At 46.6% G+C, this 27,170-nt stretch overlaps 2 protein-coding genes and 2 pseudogenes across 2 annotated transcripts in view; 2 read left to right on the top strand and 2 right to left on the bottom strand.

Annotated features, from left to right (window-relative positions):
- Positions 1-2,597: 2,597 nt before the first annotated feature.
- Positions 2,598-21,280, bottom strand: LOC149749765 (2'-5'-oligoadenylate synthase-like protein 2). Its single transcript, XM_089908519.1, has 2 exons — positions 18,545-21,280; positions 2,598-3,911 (listed from the first exon to the last, which is right to left on the bottom strand). The coding sequence occupies exons 1-2, from the start codon at positions 18,637-18,639 to the stop codon at positions 3,716-3,718; spliced, it is 291 nt and encodes a 96-aa protein (XP_089764645.1). The 5' UTR covers positions 18,640-21,280; the 3' UTR covers positions 2,598-3,715.
- On the top strand, positions 12,714-14,681 carry LOC149749766 (putative POM121-like protein 1; annotated as a pseudogene).
- On the top strand, positions 14,284-14,389 carry LOC149749767 (U2 spliceosomal RNA; annotated as a pseudogene).
- Positions 20,735-27,170, bottom strand: part of LOC149749768 (UDP-N-acetylglucosamine--peptide N-acetylglucosaminyltransferase 110 kDa subunit-like) — a 43,561-nt gene continuing 37,125 nt past the window's right edge. Inside the window, exons 5-7 of the mRNA XM_089908596.1 lie at positions 22,444-22,680; positions 21,568-21,692; positions 20,735-20,817 (exon numbers count right to left, since the gene is read on the bottom strand). Of these exons, the coding sequence (XP_089764722.1) occupies positions 20,735-20,817; positions 21,568-21,692; positions 22,444-22,680 (445 nt within the window). The remainder of the gene's footprint in view (positions 20,818-21,567; positions 21,693-22,443; positions 22,681-27,170) is intronic.

The raw sequence follows: 27,170 nt of genomic DNA on the forward strand, positions 1-27,170 counted from the left end.
TCTCCCCTCCTGTATTATTTGGAAGTGAATCCCAGACCTCATATCATTTCACTGGCTATATTTTGAGTATAAACAGGTCTTGCTAAAGGATAGAGTGTGATGTGAGAGAAAAATTAGAGTCAAGGACCACTCTAAGGCTTTTGGCCTTAGCACTGGAAGGATGGAATTGTCCTTAACTGAGAAGGGAAAGACTGGGCCAGGGCACAGTGTAGGCATGAAGGTCGGGAGCTCGGCTTTGGAAGCAAACTTGAGTGTCTAGTGAGAGAGATCCAAGTTGGCTAGGGAGTTGCATATTTGAGTCTGGATTTCAGGGACGAAGTCTGGGGTTGAGATACAAATTACCAGCATAGATATATTTAAAGCCATGAGGCTGGATGGGTTCACCAAGGGAGTGAGTATAGAGCAAGACAAGAAAAGGACCAGTGACTGGGCCCTGAAACACTTAATAGTATTAAGTGATTGGGGAGAGGCAAGCATCCGGCAAACAAGAATGCGAAGGAGTAGCCAGGGAGGTGGAAGAAAAATCAGCAGTGTGTTTTGATAGCCAAGTGGAAACATTGTTCTAGGAAAGAGAAAGTGATCCACTGGGTCACATATCAGGTGAATCTGCGCTGACTTTGTCCTGAGGGCAGTGGCAAATCAGAGGAGCGACCAGAGGTGAAATGACCATTCTGGAAAGATTGGTCTGGCTGCTTCTGTGGGGAGGATGGATTGCAGGGGCCAGGGGTAGATATGTAGGGAAACGTGTCAGGACACTGTACAGTGATCCAGGTGAGAGGGATGGTGACCCGGACTTGGCCGGAGAAGGGATGGGATTCTAGGTCTACCTTGGGGGAAGGGTGAACAGGACTTGGTGACTACAGGTAGGAGGTGAGGGAAAAGACAGGATGGCTATCAGCTCTCTGGCTTGGGTACCTGGGTAATGGATGGAGGGTACTGTTAACAAAGGGAGGAGGATAAAAGGAGGAGTGGGAAGTGGGGAGGTCTACAAGGGTAGCTGTTTAAGCCAGAGAGCTTAAAAAAGTTGTCCACATTGCCTAATGCTTCCGATAAGTTCAGGAATATAGGTCTGAGAAGCACCCAAGAGGCTACTGGTGATCATTGTGGGTGAAATGTAAGGGAGAGCTGGGAGCAGAAGCCAGATTTTAGGTGCGGGGTTGAAGAGTAAGTTGGGTGAGGAGGATGGAGACCAGGAGTGTAGATAACACTTTCAAGAACTTTGTCGTGAAAGGGAGGAGAAAGACCAGGTGTTAGCTGGAGGAAGTGGTGGGGTGGAGGGTGTTTGTTGTCTTAAATACCATTTGGGGGAAAAAAAAAACCCTCAATCATGACACGTTTCAATTTAAACTTTCCAACTGGCTAACCCCAAACGGAAAGAATCACATTTTTAATTACATAAATTCTAAAAGTCTCCATATTTTCAAAGTTTGGTAGTGCCTGGTCCTTAAACAGTCCTATAGTATAACTGTTTAAAGAGCAGTGGCAATTTCGCAAACCAAAGTCAACAATAAAGTGAGATTCCAAACATTTGTCCTATGTTTATAATGACAGATAATGAGCTTCAAGGCAATATAAAAGTTATTCAAACAAACGTTATTCAAACATTCAGACCTTACGTCTTAGTTTAAAACTTTTTTTGAAGTATAATTGATTTACAACACTATATCGGTTTCAGGTGTACAACATAGTTATTCAATATTTTTACAGGTTGTACTCCATTTGAAGTTATTATAGGCACTTCCCTGGTGATCCAGTGGTAAAGAATCTGCCTTCCAATTCAGGGGACACAGGTCTGATCCCTGGTCGGGGAACTAAGATCCTACAGGCGGCAGGACAACTAAGCCCGCGTGCCACAACTACTGAGCCCATGTGCCCTGAAGCATGCAGGCCACAACTAGAGAGAAACCTCCACACCCCAACGAAGAGCCCACGTCCTGCAATGAAAGATCCCGCACGCCTCAGTGAAGATCCTGCGTCTCGCAACTAAGACCCAATGCAGCCAAAAATAAATTAAATAAATAATAAACCTTTGAAAAACTAAAGTTATTATAATATATTGGCTCTATTCCCTGTGCTGTACAATATGTCCTTGTAGCTTATCTATTTTATACACAGTAGTTTGTACCTCTTAATCCCGTCCTCCTATTTTGCCTCTCCCCACTGGTAGCCACCACTTTGCTCAATAGACTTTACATATTAGTTTTGATTCATTTCATTATTCATTTTCATGAGATATCTGGGAGTTCAGCAGCTTTCAAGATTTCGAAAGGGGGAATTCCCTGGCAGTCCAGCGGTTGGGACTCTGGGCTTTCACTGCCAGGGACCAGGGTTCAATCCCTGGTCTGGTATTTAGGAACCTGCAGGCCTTGCAGAGTGGCCAAAATAAGGAAAAAAAAAAACGATTTAAAAAGGGAACATGGGGCTTCCCTGGTGGCGCAGTGTTTAGGAGTCCGCCTGCCGATGCAGGGGACATGGGTTCGTGCCCCGGTCTGGGAAGATCCTACACGCCGCTGAGCGGCTAGGCCCGTGAGCCATGGCCGCTGAGACTGCGCGTCCGGAGCCTGTGCTCTGCAACAGGAGAGGCCACAACAGTGAGAGGTCCGCGTACCGCAAAAAAAAAAAAAAAAAAAAAAAGGGAACATGCAGTCGATTGTGTATTGGTTTTATGGTTTGTAGAAATGCCACGTAGTTGGGCACATTTCTATGGCGGTGGGGGAAGAGCTAGTAGTTAGGAAGGGTGTGGGCTGGGTTTTAGGAAGAGGAAGATACATAAAGATGGGTTTTCTCTTAGCTTGTGTTCCTCCAAATGCAGAGCCTGAGACAAGGAGTTGCATGAGACTTGTTTTGGGAAATGATCCCAAGGGACAGGTGTGGGGGATTGAGAAGGAGGAAAAAACAGTCCAAGAAATATCATGAAATTGATCACTACTGTGGGCAGCTGAGCTTTGATCCCACTGGGGACCCTCTAAGGAGCAATGCAGAACGTGCCTCAAAATTATCCACCTGAGAGGTGGAGGAGGGGAGTATGCACTCGCTGCACTCACTGGTTCCTGTCTTTCAATGCGCCAAGGCTTACCCCCTGGGGTGTTAACTCCCTGGAACTTCCATATTTGCTCAGAATTACTTGGAAGGCTTGTTAAGACACAGATTGCTGAGTCCCACTACCAGAGAACCTAACTCAGGTAATTCTGGGCTAGTTGCTGAGAAGTTTTATTTCAAAGAGGTTCCAGATGATGTTGATTCTGCTGGTCTGGGGTCCTTACTTTTGAGAATCAATAACTTAGAGGTTTGAGCTTTGAAAGGTGACAACATGGGGGAGAAGGAAAGTTGACTCAAAGTCATGGAGTTGTGAGCCAGCATTCAGTGTTCTGGAATTGCAAGTGTTTGGCCACGTCTGGTATGTTCTGAGAGTGACGAGGAGAGACTGAGAGGTCAGCAAGAGCTAAATGGTCAAGAACCCTGAATGCCAAGCAAAGGAACTTCAACTTGATTCTGTAGGTAATAGGAGCCATTGGAGAATTTTAAGCAGGGGAGGATTCTGTTTCTATTTATGCTTCAGAAAGAGCACAGTGGTCTGGGTAGAAAGGGGTGAGCTAGGGGGACATGACCATAGAAGTCTACAAAATGAACAGCCTGATCTTGGCACTCGTGGGGATGTGGGGCCTCTCTTAACGAGCATGATGGTGTCACAATCCTTGATGTGCAGTCTGAGAAGCTATTGATTCCACAGTTTCTGGCCCCGGAACCTGACTATCTGATCCTCCATGTAAGGTCCTCCAGCCTCTTCAATCTTCTCTTTCAAGTCGTGGATGGAGTCATCAGGGTCAATGGTGTAAGGCTTGCCCTGGCCACTGGAGTCCTTCATGAAGACCTGGATCTCAGGGGGGAAGGTCTCCAGCACCTGGAGGCTCCTGAAAGGAGAGACAGTGGTGTCCACTGGGGCCACATGTCCTCTTGTTTTCATAGTTTTGCCTTTCCCAGAATGTCATATGGTTGGAATCATCCAGTGTGTAGTCTTTTCAGACTGGTTTCTTTCAACTAGCAATATGAATTTAAGCTTCTTCCATGGCTTTTCATACATCACCACTCACAGTAACAAATTATTTTTTTCTTGTGATGAGAGCTTTTAAGATCTACTCTCTTAGCAACTTTCAAATACACAGCAATATTGTTAGCTATAGTCACTACATTATACATGACATCCCCAGGACTTATTTATCTTATAACTTGAAGTTTGTACCTTTGGTCCACCTTCAGCTATTTCACCCACCTCCCACCTCTGGCAACCAGTCTATTCTATGTATCTGTGAGTTGTTTCTTCTTTGCTTTTAAAGATTCCACATATAAGTGATCTCATACAGTATTTATGTTTCGCCCTCTGACTTAATGCACTTAGCATAATGCCCTCAAGGTCTATCTGTGTTGTCACAAATGGCAGATTTCCTTCTTTTCATGTGGCTGAATAAAATTCCATTATCTATCTATCTATCTATATCTATCTATCTATCTATCTATATCTATATGTCACATTTTCTTTATCCATTCACCTGTTGGACACTTAGTTGTTTCCTAGTCTTGATTTGCCTATTTTATTTTATTTTTTTACACACACTGCATGACATGCGGGCCTTAATTCCCTGACCAGGGATCAAACCCATGCCCCCTGCAGTGGAAGTGTGGAGTCTTAACCACTGGACCACCAGGGAAGTCCCCTGCTTTGCCAATTTTAGAATCAGGTTATTTGTTTTGGTTTGTTTGTTTGTTTGTTTTTTGCTATGGAGTTGTTTGAATTCCTTATAGATTTTGGATATTAACCTCTTATCATACATGTGGTTTGCAAATATTTTTTCCCATTCCTAGGTTGCCTTTTCATTTTGTTGATTGTTTCTTTTGCTCTGCAGGAGCTTTTTAGTTTGATGTAGTCCCATTGGTTGCTTTTTGTTTTTGTTGCTTGTGGTTTTGTTGTCATACCCAAAAAATCATCACCAAGACCAATGTTAAAGAGCTTTCTCTTTATGTTCTCTTCTAGGAGTTTTACAGTTTCAGGTCTTACATTTAAGTCTTTAATCCATTTCAAGTTAATTTTTACAAATGGTGTAAGATAGGGGTCCACTTTCTTTGTTTTGCATGTGGATATCCAGTTTTCCCAACACCATTTACTGAAGAGACTATCTTTTCCCTGTTGAGTATTCTTGGATCCCTGTCAGTTAGTTGCCTGTATGTGTGTGGATTTATTTCTCGGCTCTTGATTCTGTTGCATTGGTGTATGTGTCTGTTTTCATGCCAGTACCATACTATTTTGATTACTCTAGCTTTGTAGTATAATTTGAAATCAGGAAAAGTGTTGCCTCCAGCTTTGTTCTTCTTTCTCAGGATTGCTGTGGCTTTTGAAGTCTATTGCAGTTCCATACCAATTTTAGGATTGTTCTTCCTATTTATATAAAAAATGTCATTGGAATTTTGATAGGGATTGCACTGGATCTGTAGATTGCTTTAGGTTGTATGGACATATACTCTCTGCGTGAGATGTGCATGTAAATGATTTGCCTAAGACTTATTAAAGCAAAACAAAAAAAGTCAAAGAAACTGCTACATTAGAAAATACTAAACATGTAGAGTATGGGCGGCTGGTGTGTGCTCGGGATGACCCAGCCCCCTCCAGGCCAGAGAGGTGGGTGGGAAGCAGCAATTACAACAGACAAGGATGACCCTCCCTGTTTACCCCTCCCTCTGGGCCCATTTTCTTCCGGGCTGCATCGTTTAAACTCAAAACACACTTTTAATATAGGGCCCTTGTAGCCATCTTGTTGTGCTACTCTTCACAACCCATGAGCAGGGTCACAGGAAACTGTAAACAGGTCTGGCTTTCCATGTTACCACTCATACAAGCCAGTGCTTTTCCCACTTGATCTACAGATCACAGACACGTGAGGATTATGCAAAAGAACAAGAACAAAGCTTTATTATAAGTTTCACATCGAAACAGGGTCCACACGAGGCCCAGCCTGGGAGGAGGTGGACACTGATGGCCTCGCCACAAAATTATTGGCTCAGGCCAACTTCCTCCTCTTAAACCCCAAGGTAATGAATCGTGACCCGGAGGAGAATGACTTGGTCGATGGCCCAGCGGTTTGTTGTCCAGCCAAGCGCTTGGCAGGTGATGAGGGGGCCCTAAGAGCAAGGCTGCACCTTGCTGTGCCCACTGCGGAGCTGGGGCTGATAGTAGTAGAGGCCGGAACCGACACACCCCTAAAGTCAGTCTTGGCTGGGCATGGGTTGCGCCCTCCGCTGGAAGTAGGGGGGCCCTGCCTGGGTGCGCCCACGGGGATGTGACCTAAGATGGGCCCTCCCGTAACACTGAGAGCTGCAAACATGCAGCTCAGATCTCGGGCAGCCGCTCTGCTCCCAAAACCCAGCTGTGTGCTGGCATGGGTGCCCACGGTGGAACTTGTGGATGATGAACCCACAGAAGATGTTTGTGCGGGGCCGCCCGAAGCTGGGGGGCCTGGAGCAGAGGCAAAGGCTGAAGCTTTCCTTTTCCTATGCTGGGGAGAGCTGCCACAGGCGGTGGTTCCTCGCTGCTGCCAATCAGGGCCCCCAGGGATGTGACTTAAGATGGAGGCAGTAGTGCCTCCAAACCCAGGCTTCTTCTTAGGGCTGGGTCCCGTGGTCACCATGGGGTGGCTCTGGTGAGGAGGGCCCCAGGAGTTCAGGCCCACGCTGCCCCCTTTGCTGTGTGTGGTGCTCGGGGGTCCCCTCGTTGCTGTTGTAAGGCTGAGAGCTGCAAACATGCAGCTCAGATCTCGGGCAGCCGCTCTGCTCCCAAAACCCAGCTGTGTGCTGGCATGGGTGCCCACGGTGGAATTTGTAAATGATGAACACCCAGAAGATGCTTGTGTGGGGCCGTCCGAAGCTGCGGGGCCTGGAGCAGAGGCAAAGCCTGGAGCTTTCCGCTTCCTATGCTGGGGAGAGCTGCCACAGGCGGTGGTTCCTCGCTGCTGCCAATCAGGGGCCCCAGAGATGGGCTGGGTAGTGGCTCCAGGCTGCAGAGGAAATCTCAGAGTTTGGGTGCGGGACCTGAGTGCAAGCAAGCTGCTGGTGACTGTGACTGAGGATGTGCTCTCACTGGGGGGCGTCTGCCGGGCCTGGGTCGAGGAGAAGAGGCTCCCACTGGAGCCAGGGGCGGACCCCAAGAGGAGAGGATGGGAGGGTGGAGTGGTGTCCATGGGGGTGACCTCAGGGTCAGAAGCGGCCTGGGGTGCCAGGCCCGCAGATGTGCCGGGTGAGGGTCTGGAACTGACAGTACACGTAACGGGCAGGCTTGGGGAGGGGGCAGTAGGGCTGGTGACGGGAGGGAGGTTCTGTGGGGTGAAGACAGGAGAGTCCACACACATGGGTTTCCTATGCTGGGGAGAAATGCCCAGGTCCCCGATGGCATAGGTCTCACCCCGCAGCGCACTGTTGATGCGCCTGAAGGCTGCTTGCTTCTCTGAGTCTAGGTCTTCAGCGGTGACCCGGAAACCCGGCTCAGGGGCTGGGGGCAGCCTCAGAGGCTCCCCTCGCCGGTGCGGCAGCAGAGGAATCCTGCGTTTTCGGGGCCTGGGACTGTCAGATGTGCGGGAGCCCTTCCTCCAGGGTCCTTTCTGCCCTCTTGCTGTCTCTGCATTTTTGTCAGGCTGGCTTTTCCTCCGGGAAACCACCGGAGCTGCAGAGGGCGATGGAGGGCCCTCCTCGCCCCCTGTCTTTGTAGACTTCTGGGGCAGCCCTTGCGGTATAGCGGGACCCCTCCTTCTTTCCACTGGCAGGAAACCTCGGGTGGAGCTATATGAGCTCGTGATGGCGTTTCTTTGGGGGCAGGAGCTCATACAAGAGGTCTGCTGTTTCCTGGCGGATCTGTCCTCTGCCCACTTGGCGTGGAGGTCTCTCTGCAGAGGTCCAGACCTGGGCACGAAGAAAGAGCCCCCCAGGGGCCTAAATGCAGATCGTGCGTCCCCGGTGTCATTGGGGCCGCTTCTCTGGTCATCGTTCCTCACTGTGACTGTGGGGACTTCCTCCTGCTTGGCCATCCCTTGCCCCCTCTCTCCCAGGGCCCTCAACACCGTCTTCTCGGTGCTGTAGTTCGGGACACAGCTGGGTGTCGTGGCCGGCACTGGCTGCCCCTGCGCCACACTGGCAGTGACTGTGTCCACTGCGGACACTGAGCTGCGGGACGTCGTGGAGGTGCGAGCACCCATCACTGCCTTCTTCCGATGGCCTCGCCTGAAGATGGAGATAAGGATCCCCATAAGGAGTGCAGCGTCTGCGGGATGGTAGAATGGGGTCTCAGAGACTCTGTGGCAAAGCGCAGATGCAGAGTCACTGGACACTTGTGGGCTGGCCTGCGAGTGGATAGCCGGCCATAGACAGCTGGGTGGCCCGGGCCGGCCACGGGAAGTCGGTGGGCGCGGGGAGCGGGCTGGGGGCAGCCGAGCCCTCCTGGCAGGTGCTGGTCCCCCAGTGCCCGGGGCGGGGGTGAGGGGCAGGGCCTACCTAAGTAACTGCTCCTAGAGAACTTAGGTGAGGTCGGTCCGTGGATACAGAGCTGGGCTCTGAGCACTCTCCTTCAGCTGCCAACTCGGCCAAAAGTGGAGTGCGCTCTCTTTGGCCTGTTGCCTTTTTATACTCTGAAACCTGTGAGCGAACAATGGGCGTGCGTTGGTGGGGCGCAACAATTTAGGGAGGGGTGGCGCATGCGCAGAGTACACGTCAGGCCCTGGGGCGCACAGGTGAGGATGCGCGCCCCTGGACCGTCTAGCGCTTCTGAATCTCCCCAGGGGTCTGAGGGCTGGAGGTGTTTGCCTTGAGGGTGATGAGCTTCTTGGCAGGACAGCTGGCCCTTCTCCCCTGGCCGCGCCCCAGTGCTGTCGGGGTAACTAACTGTACTGGACGGGATCCCCGCCCAGCAACGTGGAGCAAGGTTGCTGGCTGTGCAGCTCCCACAAGAGGCGGCAGCTTTGGCAGCAGCGCCTCTGCGTTCCCCTGGCGCCACTGGAGGGGAGAGCCGCTAAGAACGGAAGTGCCCACACCATCCAGATCCTGCTGGGGTGACACCTGAAGTGGTGGCCAGGGCTGGCTGAGAGGGCCATACTTACCATATGACCCAAAAACCCACTCCTAGGCAGTTAACCAAGAGAAAAACTTTTCACAAAACACAAATGTGAATGTTTTAGCTATCTTGTCCACAATTCCTAAATATAGGACTATTGAGGTTATCCAATTTTCTTGAGTTTGTCATTTTTTAATTGTTCTTGGAATAACACTATGTATACGTATTGTTTCACAGTCTAGAGTTAATATTTTACCAATTAAATAAAATTCAGAAGGCTTACATCCATATAGATTCTTTTACCTTCCACTCTTTGTTATAGCTGTCATATGTGTCACCTTTATATGACTTCAACGCCACCCTCTGAGACTGTGGTATCCTTTTTTCATACATATACAGGGAACTCCCTGGCGGTCCAGTGGTTAGGACTCAACACTTTCACTGCTGGGGCCCCGGCTTCAGTCCCTGGTAGGGGAACTAAGATCCCGCAGGCCACGCAGGCGTGGCCAAAAAAAAAAAAAAAGTCATACATATATAAAATAATGTAAGAGGATAATTTTTCCAGATACTTGCCATTTTTGTTGCCCTTCCTTTGTTCCTGAAGTTGCAAGCTTACTTCTTTCTTGTGTCATTTCACTTCAGCCTGAAGAAGTTCCTTTCATGTAATGTTTTTATAGCAAATTGTCTGGTGATGAATTCTCTTAGTTTTCTCTCATCTCCATCAGACTTCATTTTGGCTTTTGTTTGGCTTTCAGTCTTTAAGGATATCCTTGCTTTAAGGATATCATATCCTGGTTTGGTCTTTTCCTTTAATACTTTAAAGATGTTATTCCATTCTTTTCTGGTCTCTGTTTTCTGATGAGAAATCACAGTCCTTCAAGTTGACATTCTGTGATGTATAACAGGTCGGTTTCCTTGACTGCTTTCAAGATTATTCTTCACCTTGGCTTTTTTATCAGATTGTGTGTCAGGGTGAGGCTTTCTGAGCTTAGGTCTGTGTCTCGAAATCAGTGACGTTTTCAACTATTCTTTTCCTCATATATTTTCTTCTGCACCTTTCCTTCAGACCCTCCAACGGCACAAAAGGTAGAACTTGCAATATTGTTTCACATGTCTCTGAGACTTAATTTTTGTTCAGTCATGTATCCTCTTTGTTTTTCAGATTGTGCCATTTCTATTGATCCATAAGTTTTCTGAATCTTTCCTCTGTTTTCTCTGTTCTGTTATTCAGCCCATCCAGTGAATGTTTGCTTTTGGATATTGCATGTTAAGTTCTAAACTTTCCATTTGCTTCTTTTTCATAGTTTGTACTTCTCAGTGAAGAACTTCTTTCCATTAATTTCAAGAGGATTTACCTTTAACTCATGGAGCATGGTTGTAATGGATGCTTTGTCTGCTAATTCCTCCATGTGGGTTATTTCAGGGCTGGGTCTGTTGATTGCATTTTTCTCTTGAGAATTTGTCACATTTTCCTAGTTCTTTGTATGCTCCGTTGTGTGATTTTGGGTGGTATCCTGGAAAGTTTGCCTATTATGTTTCGAGACTCTGGTTCCTATTAAAATCCTCAGGAGATTGATACTTTTCCTTTTTCTGTGGTTTTTATTAAGCAATTCATGAACCTATGGTCAAACAGGTATTGTGCCTTGTCTTCTGAGTTGTTCCAGTCTTGGTGCAGTTTTCAGGACACTGCTGTGCTGTTTGTGTCCACATGGTGCACGTACCACTCAGGGGTTAATCTCGGAATTGAGTGGCAGTTTATACTGTAGTTCACTTCCGCAAGCCTCTATTCTGCCTCGTTGGCTCTGTCTGTGCATGAGGCTCAGGGGGATCCCAGGACTTATGTGGGCTCGTACACAGACCTAAATAATCTCCTCCTATAGCTCTCTCCTCTTTGGAATTCTACCCACATTCTCAGGCTTCAGGGGCCCCTCCTACATGTTCCTTAAAGTGTTTAAGCCGCCATGCTGTCATGCAGTTCCCTATGACCAGGTTGACCTTTCAGGTGAAATAGCAAGAGAAAAGAAAGGAAAATAATGGCATGCCCCCACACTCTTCAGACAATAGGAGCCTCTTAACCTGTTCCTTTGTCCAGAGACACAGGCCATTTCTCAGTGAAGGCCTCTGCCATCACTGAGGTTGCAGGGGAGATGTGGTAACTGGGGAGAAAAAGACCAATGGGGATGACCCCCCTCACTCCTCAACATCCAAGCCCCCCACTTTCTCACTTGTCTGGCTAGAAATAAAAGGTTGATCCCATGGTTTTAACTTTCAGCTGTTGCTGGACTTTGCGTGCCTTGCGTAAGCTGGGAGACAGAGGCAGGAAAAAAACCCACCATAATCACCCTGTTACGGGCTGTTATTCAACTTTGGACTTCCAGGCCCCATCTGCCTGTTAGCGTTCACTTCTTAGAGTTTCAAGTGCATGCTGTTTGTCCTCTATCTTGCTCCATGCGGCTCTCAAGCCCTCGTAATATGACCACAGTTCTCGTGCCACATGTAAACATTCGAACACTTTGCAGATACTGAATTAAAAATCTATTATTTACATTGACTCCACCATTTTTATTTTCCTGGTGTGTTCATTAGAAAATTCAAAATTACATATGTGCCTGGCATTATGTATTTTTTGGTGAGCAGTGATCCAGAGGATGGAAATGTATGCCTCCTTCGACTCCTTCAACTTAACCCCACTCTGGGGCAATGTCCCAGCCAGGCAGAAACTGCAGGTGGAGCTGGAGACCTTGAAGAGTTTGGCTATACTTCCAGCTCAGCCCAAAGCCCAAGGATGATTCTGGACTTTCATTCTGACTCGTGCATTTCAGATCTTTCTGGGTTTGGACCTGGTATATATGTCCCTCCCAGCCCGCCCTGCCTGCCCCTTCAGTTGTCACCCCAGCAGGATCCGGTTGGCTTGGGCACTTCTGCGTTTTTTTTCTTTTTTTTGCACTTCTGTTCTTAGTGGCTCTCTCCTCCAATGTTACCAGGTGGGAGGGCAGGTGGACGCACAGGCGCTGACGCCAAATCTGCCACCTCGGGCGGCGGCTGCTGAGCCAGGTACCCTGCTCTCCAGCTTTCCTGCTCTGGTGGCCGGGGACCCATCCTGTACAGTTAGAGCCGGCCGGGGGAGAAGGGGCAGCTGCCCTGCCAAGAAGCTCATCACCCTCAAGGCAAACACCTCCAGCCCTCAGACCCCCGGGGAGATTCAGAAGCGCTAGACGGTCCAGGGGCGCGCATCCTCACCTGTGCGCCCCAGGGCCTGACGTGTACTCTGCGCATGCGCCACCCCTCCCTAAACTTTTGCGCCCCGCCAACGCACGCCCATTGTTCGCTCACAGGTTCCAGAGCTGCATCCCAGCAACAGGCCAAAGAGAGCGCACTCCGATTTTGGCCGAGTTGGCAGCTGAAGGAGAGTGCTCGGAGCCCAGCTCTCTATCCAAGGACCGACCTCACCCAAGTTCTCTAGGGGCAGTTACTTAGGTAGGCCATGCCCCTCACCCCCGCCCCGGGCACTGGGGGATCAGCACCCGCCAGGAGGGTTCATCTGCCCCCGGCCCGCTCCCCACGCCCACCAACTTACCGTGGCCGGCCCGGGTCACCCAGCTGTCTATGGCCGGCTACCCACTCGCAGGCCAGCCCACAAGTGTCCAGTGACTCTGCATCTGCGCTTTGCCACAGAGTCTCTGAGGCCACATTCTACCATCCCGCAGACCCTGCGCTCCTTTCTGGGGGTCCTTATCTCCATCTGCAGGCGAGGCCATCGGAAGAAGGCAGTGATGGGTGCTCGCACCTCCACGATGTCCCGCAGCTCAGTGTCCGCAGTGGACACAGTCACTGTCAGTGTGGCGCGGGGGCAGCCAGTGCCGGCCACGACACCCAGCTGTGTCCCGAACTACAGCACCGAGAAGACGGTGTTGAGGGCCCTGGGAGAGAGCGGGCAAGGGATGGCCAAGCAGGAGGAAGTCCCCACAGTCACAGGGAGGAACGAAGACCAGAGAAGCGGCCCCGATGACACCGGGGGCGCACGATCTGCATTTAGGCCCCTGGGAGGCTCTTTCTTCTTGCCCAGGCCTGGACCTCTGCAGAGAGACCTCCACGCCAAGTGGGCAGAAGACAGATCCACCAGGAAACTGTAGACCACTTGTATGAGCTCCTGCCCCCAAAGAAACGCCATCACGAGCTCATATAGCTCCACCCGAGGTTTCCCGCCAGTGAAGAGAAGGAGGGGTCCCGCCATACCGCAAGGGCTGCCCCAGAAGTCTGCAAAGAAAGGGAGCGAGGAGGGCCCTCCGTCGCCCTCTGCAGCTCCGGTGGTTTCCCGGAGGAAAAGCCAGCCTGACAAAGATGCAGAGGCAGCAAGAGGGCAGAAAGGGCCCTGGAGGAAGGGCTCCCGCACATCTGACAGTCCCAGGCCCCGAAAACGCAGGATTCCTCTGCTGCCGCACCGGCGAGGGGAGCCTCTGAGGCTGCCCCCAGGCCCTGAGCTGGGTTTCCCTGTCGCCACTGAAGACCTAGACTCCGAGAAGGAAGCAGCGTTCCGGCACATCAACAGTGCGCTGCAGGGTGAGACCTAGGCCATTGGGGGCCTGGGCGCCATGCAGCCTTCCTGTCCCTTTCTGCTGCCTGCCGCAGGGGCTGCTTCTCCGCAGAAAATGTTTCATAGTTATTTCTATTTTAATATGATCATGGTACATTAAAATGTATTAGTGCTTGCCTGTGAACACTAAGGTCACTTGACTTGTAATTGTCTATGTTGTTCTATATTTTTGTGACTAAAGGCATTACTTGGGGGAATGAAAAGAATATCTTGAAGCGATTTTGGCTTTTGATCTGCCACTAACTCCTATTTAACCTTAATTCAGGCGTCGGATTCTTTGACCCAAGGAAACAGAATAGTATAAAAAGAAAGAATGTGAGTGTCAGATGGTGGCAGTGAGTAAGTATAGCAAGAGACGCCTTTGCAAAAGTTACTCTTGGTCCCAGAAGACTCTCACTTAGCTGTGTGACCGTGGGCAAGTCACTTCACCTAAATCTCTGAATTATAGGGCTGTGCTGATGATTTAAAAGTGACTGAGCACGGTGGACACTCGGAAATCCTGGGTTCTCAATAAAGCCACTGCCCTGCTCTTTGGTCCTTTGGGATTACTATATTAGTAAAATTTATACTTGACAGTAATTTTAGCTTAAAGTTTATTTTGTCTATTTCATCTCAGGCTTTTGGCTAAGATCAAGTGTAGTATCTGTTCTTGTCAATTTAAATAGCAAGAGAAAAGAAAGGAAAATAACGGGCATGCCCCCACACTCTTCAAACAATAGGAGTCTCTTAACCTGTTCCTTTGTCCAGAGACACAGGCCATTTCTCAGTGAAGGCCTCTGCCATCACTGAGGTTGCAGGGGAGATGTGGTAACTGGGGAGAAAAAGACCAATGGGGATGACCCCCTCACTCCTCAACATCCAAGCCCCCCACTTTCTCACCTGTCTGGCTAGAAATAAAAGGTTGATCCCATGGTTTTAACTTTCAGCTGTTGCTGGACTTTGCGTGCCTTGCGTAAGCTGGGAGACAGAGGCAGGAAAAAAACCCACCATAATCACCCTGTTACGGGCTGTTATTCAACTTTGGACTTCCAGGCCCCATCTGCCTGTTAGCGTTCACTTCTTAGAGTTTCAAGTGCATGCTGTTTGTCTTCTATCTTGCTCCATGCGGCTCTCAAGCCCTCGTAATATGACCACAGTTCTCGTGCCACATGTAAACATTCGAACACTTTGCAGATACTGAATTAAAAATCTATTATTTACATTGACTCCACCATTTTTATTTTCCTGGTGTGTTCATTAGAAAATTCAAAACTACATATGTGCCTGGCATTATGTATTTTTTGGTGAGCAGTGATCCAGAGGATGGAAATGTATGCCTCCTTCGACTCCTTCAACTTAACCGCACTCTGGGGCAATGTCCCAGCCAGGCAGAAACTGCAGTGTGTCTTGGAGAAGGTCTTTTGCATTGAGATAGTAGGATGCTCTTTTAGCTTCAAGAACTTGGATGTTGTTGAGTTTAACCTGGTATAAGTTCAAATTAGAGTGTTTTAATTTTAGGATGTTAAAGGTAATCCCCATGGTAAACACAAAGAAAAGAGCTATAGAATATTCCCAAAAGGAAGTGAGAAAGTAATTTAAATATTGTATTGTAAGAAATCAGCTAAACACACACAACGAAAGAGAGGAATGCAGGAAATGAGGGGCAAAAAAGCTTTGGGCAGATGGAAAAGAAACAGCACAATAGCAGAAATAAGTCTTTTTTTTGTCAGCAATTACTTTAAATGTAAATGCATTAAACTCTCCAATCAAAATACAGAGATTGGCGGAATAGGTAAAAACATATGATCCAACTATATGCTGTCTACAAGAGACTTACTTGAGATCAAAAGACTCAAGCAGGTTGAAAGTTAAAGGATAGAAAAGGGAATTCCAAACTCAGCGAGAAAACTCAAATAGTAACCAAGAGAGCAGGAGTGTCTATACCAATATCAGACAAAATAGACTTTGAATTTAAAATGGATCAAAGAGTTAAATATAAGAGCTAAACTATACAAATTTCTGAAGAAAAAAAGGGATAAATCTTCATAGTCTTGGATTTGGCAATGAACTCTTAAATATGATAGCAAAGGCACAGACAACAAAAGGAAAAAGAAATTGGACTTTATCAAAATTAAAATCCTTTGTGTTTCAAAGAACACCATCAAGAAAGACATAATACAACCTTCAGAATGAAGGAAAATGTTTGCAAGTCATATATCTGATAAAGCCTAGTATTCAGAATATGTAAAGAACACTGGCAACTCAACAATAAAATGTCAAATAACCAAATTTTAAAAACGAGAAAAAGAATCTGCACAGATACTGCTCCAAAGAAGACACAAATTGCCAATAAGCACATGAAAACATGTGCAAAATTATAAGTCAAAATTATGCAAACTGAAACCACAGTGAGACACCACTTCATACCCACTATTGTGCCATATAATTTTTTTAAAAACAAGCGTTGGCAATGATGTGGGGAAATTGGCACTTTCAATCATTGCTGGTGCAAATACGAAAAAGAAAATAGTTTGGCCGTTCCTCAAAAAGTTCAACACAGAGATACAATATGGCCCAGGAACTCCACTCCCAGGTATATGTCCAGGAGAAATAAAAAACATACGTTCACACAAAAACTTGTACATGAGTGTTATATTGTCGTATCATTATTCATAATGGCCAAAGAGTGGAAACAACCCAACTATTCGCCAACTGAGGAATGGAAAAATAAAATGTGTTATATTCATACAATGAATATTATTCAGCCATTAAAAGGGTGAAGGACAGATACATGCTACAACCTGGATGCACCTTGAATACATTTTGCTTACTGCAAAAGTCAGACACAGAAGTCCGCACATTGTGTGGTTCTATTCATATGAAAGGTCCAGCATAGGAAAATCAATAGAGACAGAAAGACCCAGGGCTGGGGTGAAAGGGGTGGACAGAATGAGAATGACTGATACTAGGTATGAGGTTTCTCTTGGGGATGATGAAAATGTACTGGAATTAGAGATGTTGATTGCAAAACCTGAGTACACTAAAAGCAGCTGAATCACACAGTTAAAAAAAATGTGAATTATATCTCAATCAAAAGATAATATGACAACCTTTTTATAGTCATTACTCTTGATCAGTTTCAGGATGGAATTCTCACAGTGACTTCAATGGAGTGGCTTGTATGGGATGATATTTGAGGCTCAACCCTTTGGGACTAGATGTTCATTTTGAGCTGTTGAATGACGGTGAGGGCCAGCCAGTATATTTTCTTCACGGAGGATCAATCCCCATATGGTATCCTTGGTTTGAATCCTTGTCTTTTTCTCTTCATATTCCTGAAACAAGCTCCTAGGAAATACATTCACAATAGTGAGAGGTGTTGACATCTTCCTGGCAAAAGTCTTATTCACAGGTGAAACTTCAGATCTCCTTATTACTAGCTGCCCGGGGAGTCCCCTGAATCAAAGTAGGGCTTATGAAGATGGACCTTGCATTTTAGCGTGCACTTAAAATACCCAACAGGCTGATCACATGGGGAAAATAACTTTATTTACATGAGACAAGTACAAAGTCAGCACAACACAATGAGGGAGAGTATGGGTGCTGGTGCCTGATGGCCTGAAATCAAATCCTATTCGAACGCCATGTGTACCTGGGAAGGTTAGTTACTTAGCTCTTCTGTTTCTCAGTTCCCTGGCCAGGGATATGGAAATATTAGTAGGACCTGCTTATTCGTATTATGTTCTGAGGCTAAAAATTAGTAAATACAAAGCCTGAAGAAAAATGATGGGTACTTCATAAGTGCTACCTACATAAATGTTCAAGTATTAAATGCCTGGAAGAATAAGTAGGTTGTCTCCAGAAAGGGCACCTAGGAGGCTACAAATAGGAGGATAGAGCCTACTTTTTCACATTGATGACACGAGTAAGAAGTTTTAGAGCTCATGGAAAGAATATTATTTCTTGTGATGCACTGTGGGGTGGGCAGAGTAGGGGCTGTGACCCATATTTTATGGTTCAGGGCACTGAAATTTAGGCAGATTGAGTAACTTGTCTAGCGTCACAACACTGATGAGTGATGGGTCTGAGGCAGGGGAGGGACAGAGATTCCGGAACACATGGACATGAGATCATACCCTGGATACACAAACCAAGAGCTCTCCTCACTCCCTTTCCCACATCCTCCTGCCCCAAGAATGCTGCAGGGAGACAGCTGGTACTCGGAGGAGGTGCCTGGCCCAAGAGAATGGCTCAAACCTGGACCCACCTCCTGGCTCTACGTTTCAATCCCTGACCCCAAATACAGTGTCTTTCCCCCAAATGCAGACCCCCTGATGGACCAGGGTATCCAAATATGTGTGCATCTCCCCTCCCTTCCCCCTCAGCACTTGATTCTAGCAGCTGATTTGCAGTGAGACTTCCTGGTGGTCAGGTGACCACCCTGAATGACCAGTAGTCTACTTGACTCCCTAACTGACTCAAAACCCAGGACATTCCAAACCAACTGCCCACATGACAGTTGCACAGAGAATTAGCATCATCTTCAACTGATCAAACCCGGATGATGAGCAGTTAATATTCATTAGCTGGGAACAGGGTCTACTGGGCTCGTGTTTTGGTGGCTTAACACATGAAGGTTACAGGCCCCCAGGGTCTCACTGACTAGAAACTGACCAATCGTCTGAGCAGCTTGGACTAAGGCCTGGCTAAGAGCGGGCAGTGGCTGCACGGGCTCTGAGTGGGCACCTTCCCTGCCCAATCCTCCCTCAGCCAGATCCAGGCTCTGCTGTACAAACTACAGCCATTGCTCCTGAATCTACTTGCTGGTATTAGTTCCACAGTACCTTCAATGGAGTGGTCAGTGGGGGTGCTATTTGGGTCCCTACCCTGTTGTTTGGCCAGATGCTGATTCTGATGTGCCTGAACCACCGCTGCGGATGGCCAGCAGATTATCTTGATCACAGATGATATTCTTGTGCATCCTGTGTTTGATTCCTTTATAATCTTCCTTTTCTTCTTGGTACCCGAGTCATGATCCTGGAAAACACAACAAAAACTGAGAGAACTATTGATATGTTGCTGGGAGAAGACCATGCAGAGGTGTCAATTCATTCCCAGGTCACACGTCTGTTCTCTTTGTTCACCAGCCTCCTAGGGGAGTCTAGGGGAGTCACGTGAATCGAAGCTGGGCTGAGAAGAGGGTGTTGCAATGTGGTGTGCACTTAAAATAGCCAGCAGGCTGACTGCACGGGACATGACTTTATTTAGTGAGATAATATAGAAAGGGAGCACAGCACAGTGACCGACAGAGTGGGAGCTGGTGCCTGATGGTCTGGATTCAAATCATACCAGAAGCCACATGAACCTGGGAAGGTTATGCAGACCCTCTGTCCTCAGTTCCTTGTTCTGTGATAGTGGAAATGTTAATAGGGTCCACTTATTAGTATTACATGATGAAGCTTAATACAGCAAATCAGGTAGACCCTGATGAAAAATGATGCTTACTTCATAAGTGCTACCTAGGTGTTCAAATATTAAATGTCTGGAAGAATAAGCAAGAAATGTGGTAGTGCTGCCTCCAGAGAGGGGACCTGGATGCCACAGGGCAGGGGAGTGGGGAAGGTTATGGGTGTGATGCTTTAGAGCTTGTGAAGAATATCTGTCATCATCTCCTGTGATCCCCACATCAGCCCCGTGGGGAACTCATGGCAGGTGCTGTGAACCATATTTTATGGTACATGGCACTAAAATGTTGAGATTTTAAGTGACTTTCCCGGAGTCGCAAAGCTGATGACAGATGGATGTGGGACAGGAATGTAGTTGGTTCCCTGGGACAGAAATCCCTGAACCCCTGAATCCTCTAGATGGTGCTCTGGACTCCTGAGCCCAGGGCTCCCCTCCCTCCATCCCCCCAAGCCTCCTGCCTGCCCCATGGTTGCTCCAAGGACAGGAAGGGTCTGAGCCAACAGGAGGGCCCAAGCCTGACCCACTGCCTCCCTTACATGTTGATCCCTGACCCCACAGCTCTTAAATATCCCTGAAAGAAGGTCCCTTGAAGGATCAGGGGGTCCCATCTACGTCCCTCCTCCCTCAGCGTCCTCACACACTGGGTGAGCCTCCTGGTGGTCTGACCAGTGGTCGGCTTGTCTCCACGTGGCTCAGAGCCCTGGTCTCTCCAAGCCAGTTGCCCACATGGCACGTCTCTAACAAATTAGCTTGGTCTTCAACAACCAGCCCTGGATGCACAGTTAGTGCTGATTAATCAGGACAGTGGCCTGCTGGGCTGTGCTTGGTGGTTTAGTGGGTGAAGCTGGCGTGCCCCACTGTCGCCTATTGATGTGAGCAACTGTCTGAGTAGCCTGGGCTACGGCCTGGCTGGGGAGGGGCCGTGGCCGCACTGGCTCTGAGGGCGCACCTTCCCTGCTCATCCTTCCTCATCAAAATCCAGCCCCTACAAACTCCTCATCCATCCCTAGACCCTGCAGTGGCACAGGAGAGAGGCCCATGCCCTTCTAGAGGGACCCCTCCATAGCCACAGCCTAGAGACCCCATCCCAGGACTGTCTCTGAGGATGACCCAGGCCCTCCTAATCTCTGTCACCAAATGTTCATTCCACTAACCCGATGGCATTGTCCCTTCTCTCCACGTTCCCAGGCAGCGCCCAAACACCCAGTGATCCTGTCCACATCAACCACTGGAAATACCGCCACGAAATCCCAGTTTCCTTCCTTTCTGAAAACCTCTAGGTTTAGACTGCTAATATTTGCTTTTGGATTTTGACATCGACATTCAGAAGTGTTTAGCCTGGAATTTCTCCTGTCCTGTAATATCTACTGCTGGTATGACATCAGTATTCTCCTGGTCCGATGAAAGCAGTGTGGGTGTGTTCCCTCTGTATCTGTTCTCTGGAAGAGTGTGTAGGAGACGGGCATCGTTTCTGTCTTAAATGTTTGGTAGAAATCAGAGGAAGCCACCTGGCCCTGAAGTTTGTTTTGTGGGGAAATTTTTTTGGCATCTCTTTCTAATTGAAGTTTACTTGGTGTATTGTACAGGGCACAGATCTTAAGCATAGAGCTTTATGGTTTCTTGTAAATATAAACACATCTGTTACCAACACCCAGTTCAATATACAGGACGTCCCCAGCACTCTGGCCGCCCCCTGTCGAAGAATAAGTGCTAACTTATTCGGTTATAAGAATGAAGTCAGTTACTCCATGTATATTCCAAGTGCAGTGATTTACACACAAATAACTCAAAATGAGTGTGGCAGCACAATGAGAAAGTAGTGGAGGGTGCTGGAGGGCTGGGAGAATCCAGTCCCTTTGGGATTTCCGCTGTGGAGGTGGGGCCAGAGTAAGGAAGCTGAGAGGAGCTTCTCTGAAGCATCTGGGCTTTTACAGAGGGAAGAACTACTGCTCCCCAGAGTGCAGCGCCCATTGTAATTCACTGAGCCCTCCCTTTGCGGAGGGTGCTTTCTATACTTGTGTGTTATTTTACATAGAAATGTTTAAAAAAATAAAGAGGAGATCAATTTTGTTTGATGTAACAGCCTTTCACTGTTAAAAGGAAGACATATATCTAAAATTATGCTAAATATGTACAGCTCCGACAGGAAGTAACCGGCACTCACTACCTGACTCAGGAGCGGAGGCGGAGCAGAGAGGTGGCCCTCCTTCCTTGGCCTCGTGTCTCATTTAAGCTGCCAGACGCTGCACAAGCTCCATCCCCTCTGAGTCTCAGGCTGAGGCCTCCAGGTCACAGTCTTCACAGGAGTCAGACGAGAACCTGCCACACAAAGGCAGGGACTGGAGTCAGTGGGGAGGTGGGCTCCCTGGGGTCGGTGTGTGGGACCCAGGGGGCTACTCAGACCCTGCAAGGGACTTTGGGCCCTGACATCCCCAGGGCTCACATCCCCAGGGCACTGGGGCCTGTTTGCTGCTCTTTGCCAAGTGTGTTCTGGTAGCAGAGAGACCTGTCCTACAGGGGCGATTTAACCTGGGCATTTGGCCGGGCGGCGTTCGAGCGACTGGTCCCCTGAACAGTGAAAGTGATGCAGAGGAAAGGGGAGGCACTGGGGCTCCAGGTTGAAAAGTGTGGGTCCCTCCCACCTGGGCGCTGTGAGGAGTGGGAGGTCTGATGACACAGGTGGGAGTAGTGACCCTGTCCCTCCAGCCCACACGCAACACGGCCCATCATGAGACCAGCACAGTGGAAGTGGGCAGAGAACCGCAATGTTCCCTTTTCCCCTAATAATCGTTTTTCTTTCTTTAACACCCCAGCCAAACTTGCCTGTGCTTTTTAATTTAAAAATATCCTGATGCTGTGGTCACAGAATCATAAATTCTATAGCTTTGCTGTATCCCAACATGAAAAGTTTGTAGAAGACACTGCTTTTCAGCATGTAATAAAACCAGATGTATTTGTTATCTAATTTTAAGGTCATAATTAATTTGGAATCCTGGCCCTTTAACTCATCCTAAATTAGCATTGCTTTGAATTGCCTTCATTTTGTGTGTGTGTTGTATTCAATTTTTACACATCTATGAAAAATCTATAGAACCTCAGGTTGAGAAATGGTGCCATGAGGTGACCCAGGCCCTTCAGTGGGGCTCCACAGAGGCTGAGGGGTCCCCAGGGGTTGGGCAAATCCCAGCCAGGTGTGGATCCTGCAGTGTCCCCTACCGGATGACAGGGCTACTGTGTGCCCACAGGGATGCAGCAGCGCTGGGCCAGGTGAGCTGTCTGCTTGCATGAGAAGAAGCCCCGGTTCCTCTGTCCTCCTCACCCTTTCCCCAGGACGCCTGAACTGGGGGGTACCAGGGCCACTCCAGATATCTCACCACACCTGGGGATTAACTGGGGATGTTGTCTGCTGACCTTGGCGGGTTGGGAGGGCAAGGCTGGGTCCTGCAGAGGGAGATGTTGAACCTCACCAGGGACACTCTTTACAAAGAACACAATGTGAACAACACCTCCAGGAGTGATGTACGTGATGACCCCACAGACACCTTCGGCCCCCCATCTAAACATAAGAGCCTGGCATCTTCAGGGATTCTATGGAACGGGGACTGTTCCCTGGCGAGATGCACTCAGGTCATCCTCCAGTTGCCTGCGCAGATTACCACCATTCTCTTCTCTCCACCTTTTTGTTCACATGCAGTGGTGAGCACCTCTGTGCTCTTCTCTGGCTTTTGGGTTTTCCTGAAGCGCCAAAAAAAAAAAAAAAAAAAAAAAGTCAGGGATGGCAAGAGAAGCACATACACTTATTTGCCTTCTGCTCTTCCTCCTACCCTCTCCACGCTCACATTTCCTCTTCTTGTTCTTCCTCATCCTTTTACTTCATCCCTTCTCTTGAATCCAGGATGAGAGAATTTCTTTTTTTTTTTTAATTGGATGAGTCAGTCTTCTTTTACTTATTTATTTATTTTTAACGTCTTTATTGGAGTATAATTGCTTTACAATGGTGTGTTAGTTTCTGCCTTATAACAAAGTGAATCACCTATACATATACATACATCCCCATAACCCCTCCCTCTTTTGTCTCCCTCCCACCCTCCCTATCCCACCCATCCAGGTGGTCACAAAGCACCGAACTGATCTCCCTGTGCTAAGTGGCTGCTTCCCACTAGCTATCTATTTTACGTTTGGTAGTGTATATATGTCCATGCCACTCTCTTTGTCACAGCTTAACCTTCCCCCTCCCCATATCCTCAAACCCATACCGTTTTTATGCTAAGTTATATTCTACATGTACCTGGAAAAATGTTAAAAAGATTTTTAAAGAACTGCGCATCTATTTTTGCAGCTGATTTGCCTGTTCAAGGCTCGCTAGCACTTTATCCATCTCAGTACTATTTCACTTAGTAAACAAATGCAGTTACCATAATTGCTGCATATGTGTCTGTGTTCCCTTCTAGGTTATATGTTTTTGAAGTTAGAAACTATATTTATATCACAGCCCCTATGTATGGCACAATATCCATTGCTAATTCAGATTGTGTTTTAAGATATGAGACAAAATTTAAGACTTTTATTATAGTCATAAACATCTAGCAAATCAACCAGAAAATAAAAACTAATTTTCAATTGGTTGGCCAAGAACAAAAAAGGGAGGAATACCTAGTGCAAAATCATATCTCTAATAACTACTGTTGGATTTAGAGCACACACATGCTAAACTTATTTTAAAATATCTTCTTATCAAAGATTTGAGGTTGGACCGGAAAAAATTATATCAGAAGTGAAAATAATTATGTGGTCTGACCAGCGTGGATCACAGAAAGTAAGGGTATACTATATATAAAGTAGATAAACTACGAGGTCCTGCTGTATAGCACAGGCAACTATATTCAATACCTTGTAATAACCTATAAAGGAAAAGGATCTGAAAAAGAAATATATATATATCTGAATCACTTAGCTGTACACCTGAAACACAACATTGTCAATCAACTAGTCTTCAAGGGAAACAAAACAAAACAAAGTAAGTGTAAAGGGAAGTATAGTTTTATAAATTCACCTCTGATATCCAATGGACCAACTGAAAGAAAACAGAAAGTACAACTTTCTAGGAGAAACCACATGGCCAGCAAACCAGGCCGTTACCCTCGGTAACGGTCATACCTGCCAAAAAATATACAGACTAGCCTGCATTCAGGAATACATAGGAATTCTTCATTTATCTGGCATTGTTAGGCAATGAGGTATTGCATGTTAGGAGAAGTATTTTTAAAATGACAAAATGAAGAGGAGTTGTTTTAACCTTCACTCGGTAATTTTTTTCTAAAATTAAGAAATGTATCCACTGGTGTATTTAATGTTTCCGTGATAACTCGGGGTCATCAGTTCAATCAACGTTTGCATGAATAATGCAAATGGAAACAAGACAGGCATGCTTACTTACTGAAACTGAAAATGACATGGCACTGGCTGGAATAACTGATGAGAGAGCACGAAAAAAGCAAAAATGAAAACAAACCGTGATCAAGAAACAATCAGTCAAGTTCTGACTTTCTGTACTTAGTTTCAAAATGAGATACCACAAATCCCAGCGAGAGACTCCAGCATCATCAGCTGTCTTTCTCCTTTGTTTCCACCTTCCTTTCCTTCTCCTTCTATCCTAGACTGTTCCAGGCAGTGCTTATGGCTGCTTGCAAGAGAAATTCTAATACTTGCTTTCTCTCACACAAACTTCACAATATGTCCATGTGATAACTAGTGTGGAGGTAAAAGACAATTCATCACAGAGACATCTCCTATGAAAATAAAATTAGAAACTAGCTTTTAAACATGCAGAGAGAAGGGCGTGGAGTCAGGCACTAATTTCCTTGCGAATTCCTCTCCATTTCTAATAGACGTTCTTCTTTACCAAGATCCCTTTTTATTGGTGTCCTATTCCAGACTGCTCCACCCCGCCCATCCTCATTCTGTAAAATACATTCACACTCTTTTGTGACCCTACTTATTTGCCCATTAAATAATCAATCATAGAACTGTCGGAATTATTTACAGAGTGAAATTAAAATGCTGGAGTCACTTGGAGGGTTTAAGCAACTCCACCAGAAAATACTGGGCATGGATTTAAAAGAGGCTGCGTGGGACTTGCTCTTGTCCAAGTTCTTTCTCAAGAAGTATCTGAAATAAGCCTAAATTCAGAGTTAATCAGACTGGCCTGCTTTCTCAGGTGGACTGGAACTCATTGCTCTTTCCCCTCAACTCCCTGATGTCAGCGGCACTTTCCGGAGAGGAGGTGGACTTCTCTGCCTACTGCAGAAGCTCAGTTCCCCCCGGGCCCACTCCGTGTCTGAATCCCACACTTGAGGCCACATGCCAGCCTTCCCAGAACATTCGTCGTCTCATTTCAGTTTTTGACCTGCTCAGATTGAGTCCCTCTAGACTCTTCCTCAGCTTGAAACCTGATCTTCCACCACTTTCCCTGACCTCGATGGTAACCTGCCTACTTTAGGCCTCAGGTGCTTTAGCTATAAATTGATATATTTGCCCTTAATTCTAAAGTCTTCTTTCTAAAGCTCTACAATGTGGTGGCTCCTTGAAAATGTTTCTCTTTGCTGGTTGTAATTTTGTACAGAATTAAAAGCACAGCTACTCTAAAAGACAGTAAGTTGCATTGGATAAGGAAAGTGTGCTCTTGTAGTTAGAGTAACAGGGATGGAAGACGACTTAGTATGTTTTAAGATACTCATGATCCATTCTCGTGAGAGTCGGGGGAAGAAGGGGAAGAGAGTTAATAAAATACCAAATGTTTGTGACAAATTAAGTTCAAGATGTAGCTGATAAGTTACTACTTGAATAAGCCACACAAATCCAATTCAAGTTTTGCTTTATTTTTCTAAGAAGGATCCCAGTGAACTGAGTCCCATGTTCAGTAACTCCACGTTCAATGGCTTAGTCTTTAAACACTGTCATGTTGCTGGAAGAAGAAATATTGCCCACCATTCCTAACTGATGTTTAGCTATCACGCACATTTGAAATAAATTTATTACTTTGCCTGATCTCAGGGTAATACATTCCAAAGGGGCAAAGCACACACGAAAAGTTATGGAGTCTCCATCTTCTACACTAAAGTGTGCAATAAATTACATATTATTTGGCCGTTAAGTTCACAAGCCATAGAAACCATTCCATTTGCAATGTATACAGTGGTAATCAGCAGGTAATGAGAATGATATAAAACCAAACAGACCATGTATGATGGCACTGCTGCCAATAAAGCAATCATTAAATGCATTCATATGCATCTACGATAGGTAAGCTCTTTGAGGGCAATTGCTATGAATTCTACATACCTGTCAGGATACTATATAGAGCCCACTTTCTATGGCCTTTATTCAAAGACGCTGAGAAAGGGTTACTCTGGGTAAATTCAGACCTTTTCTCAATATAGAATTTGGTCAACATGCATTCTGAACAGCAAAATTTCACAGTATTTTCCTACACTAAGTGCCACCTCAGCAAATGCAGGATTAAGTATAATGGATTATAAGAAGTGAGAAAGGAAAGATGGAAGAAAAGAAGGAAGGTAGGAAAACGGTGGGTATGGAGTACTTCAACATTTATGTAAAGAGTGGAACTAAAACTAACCTGAGGTTACCCTGAATTATTAGCATACGCTATAGAAAGTTAAATGAAAAAATAAAAAAAACCCAGCAAGGGAAACCCAAAGATTCTCTGTTTTTTCACTTTACTGCATATACACGTCCATCTTAAACAATCTATATGCTTATATCCAATAAGAGAGCATTGTTTTGCAAGGCTATTTGGCTTCTATCAGCATGTAAAGGTCGGACAACTCAACTTTAGCAGAGTCAGCCTTCAGGTGAATAATTGCTTCTTTCAGGTTGTGAACATTTGAATTTTCCAGAAATGTTTCCCAAAAAATGAAAACTAAAAGAGTCCTAGGACAGCGTCCTTTAGAAGTTTTATAGTACCAAGGTTTTTGGAAGAAGAGTATTCTTGTCAATTATCAACACAATGATTCCAAGCAGGTCAAT

The sequence above is a fragment of the Delphinapterus leucas genome, chromosome 3 (assembly GCF_059928025.1).
Source record: "Delphinapterus leucas isolate spDelLeu-1000000601 "Yukka" chromosome 3, BTC_Dleu_Yukka2, whole genome shotgun sequence".
NCBI classification, from domain to species: domain Eukaryota; kingdom Metazoa; phylum Chordata; class Mammalia; order Artiodactyla; family Monodontidae; genus Delphinapterus; species Delphinapterus leucas.

Coding starts and splice junctions, on each gene's coding strand:
- LOC149749765 (XM_089908519.1), bottom strand. CDS start 18,639: ATGCACAAGAATATCATCTGTGATCAAGATAATCTGCTGGCCATCCGC. Junction 3,912..18,544: donor GCATCTGGCCAAACAACAGG/GTAGGGACCCAA, acceptor CTCTCCTTTCAG/GAGCCTCCAGGTGCTGGAGA.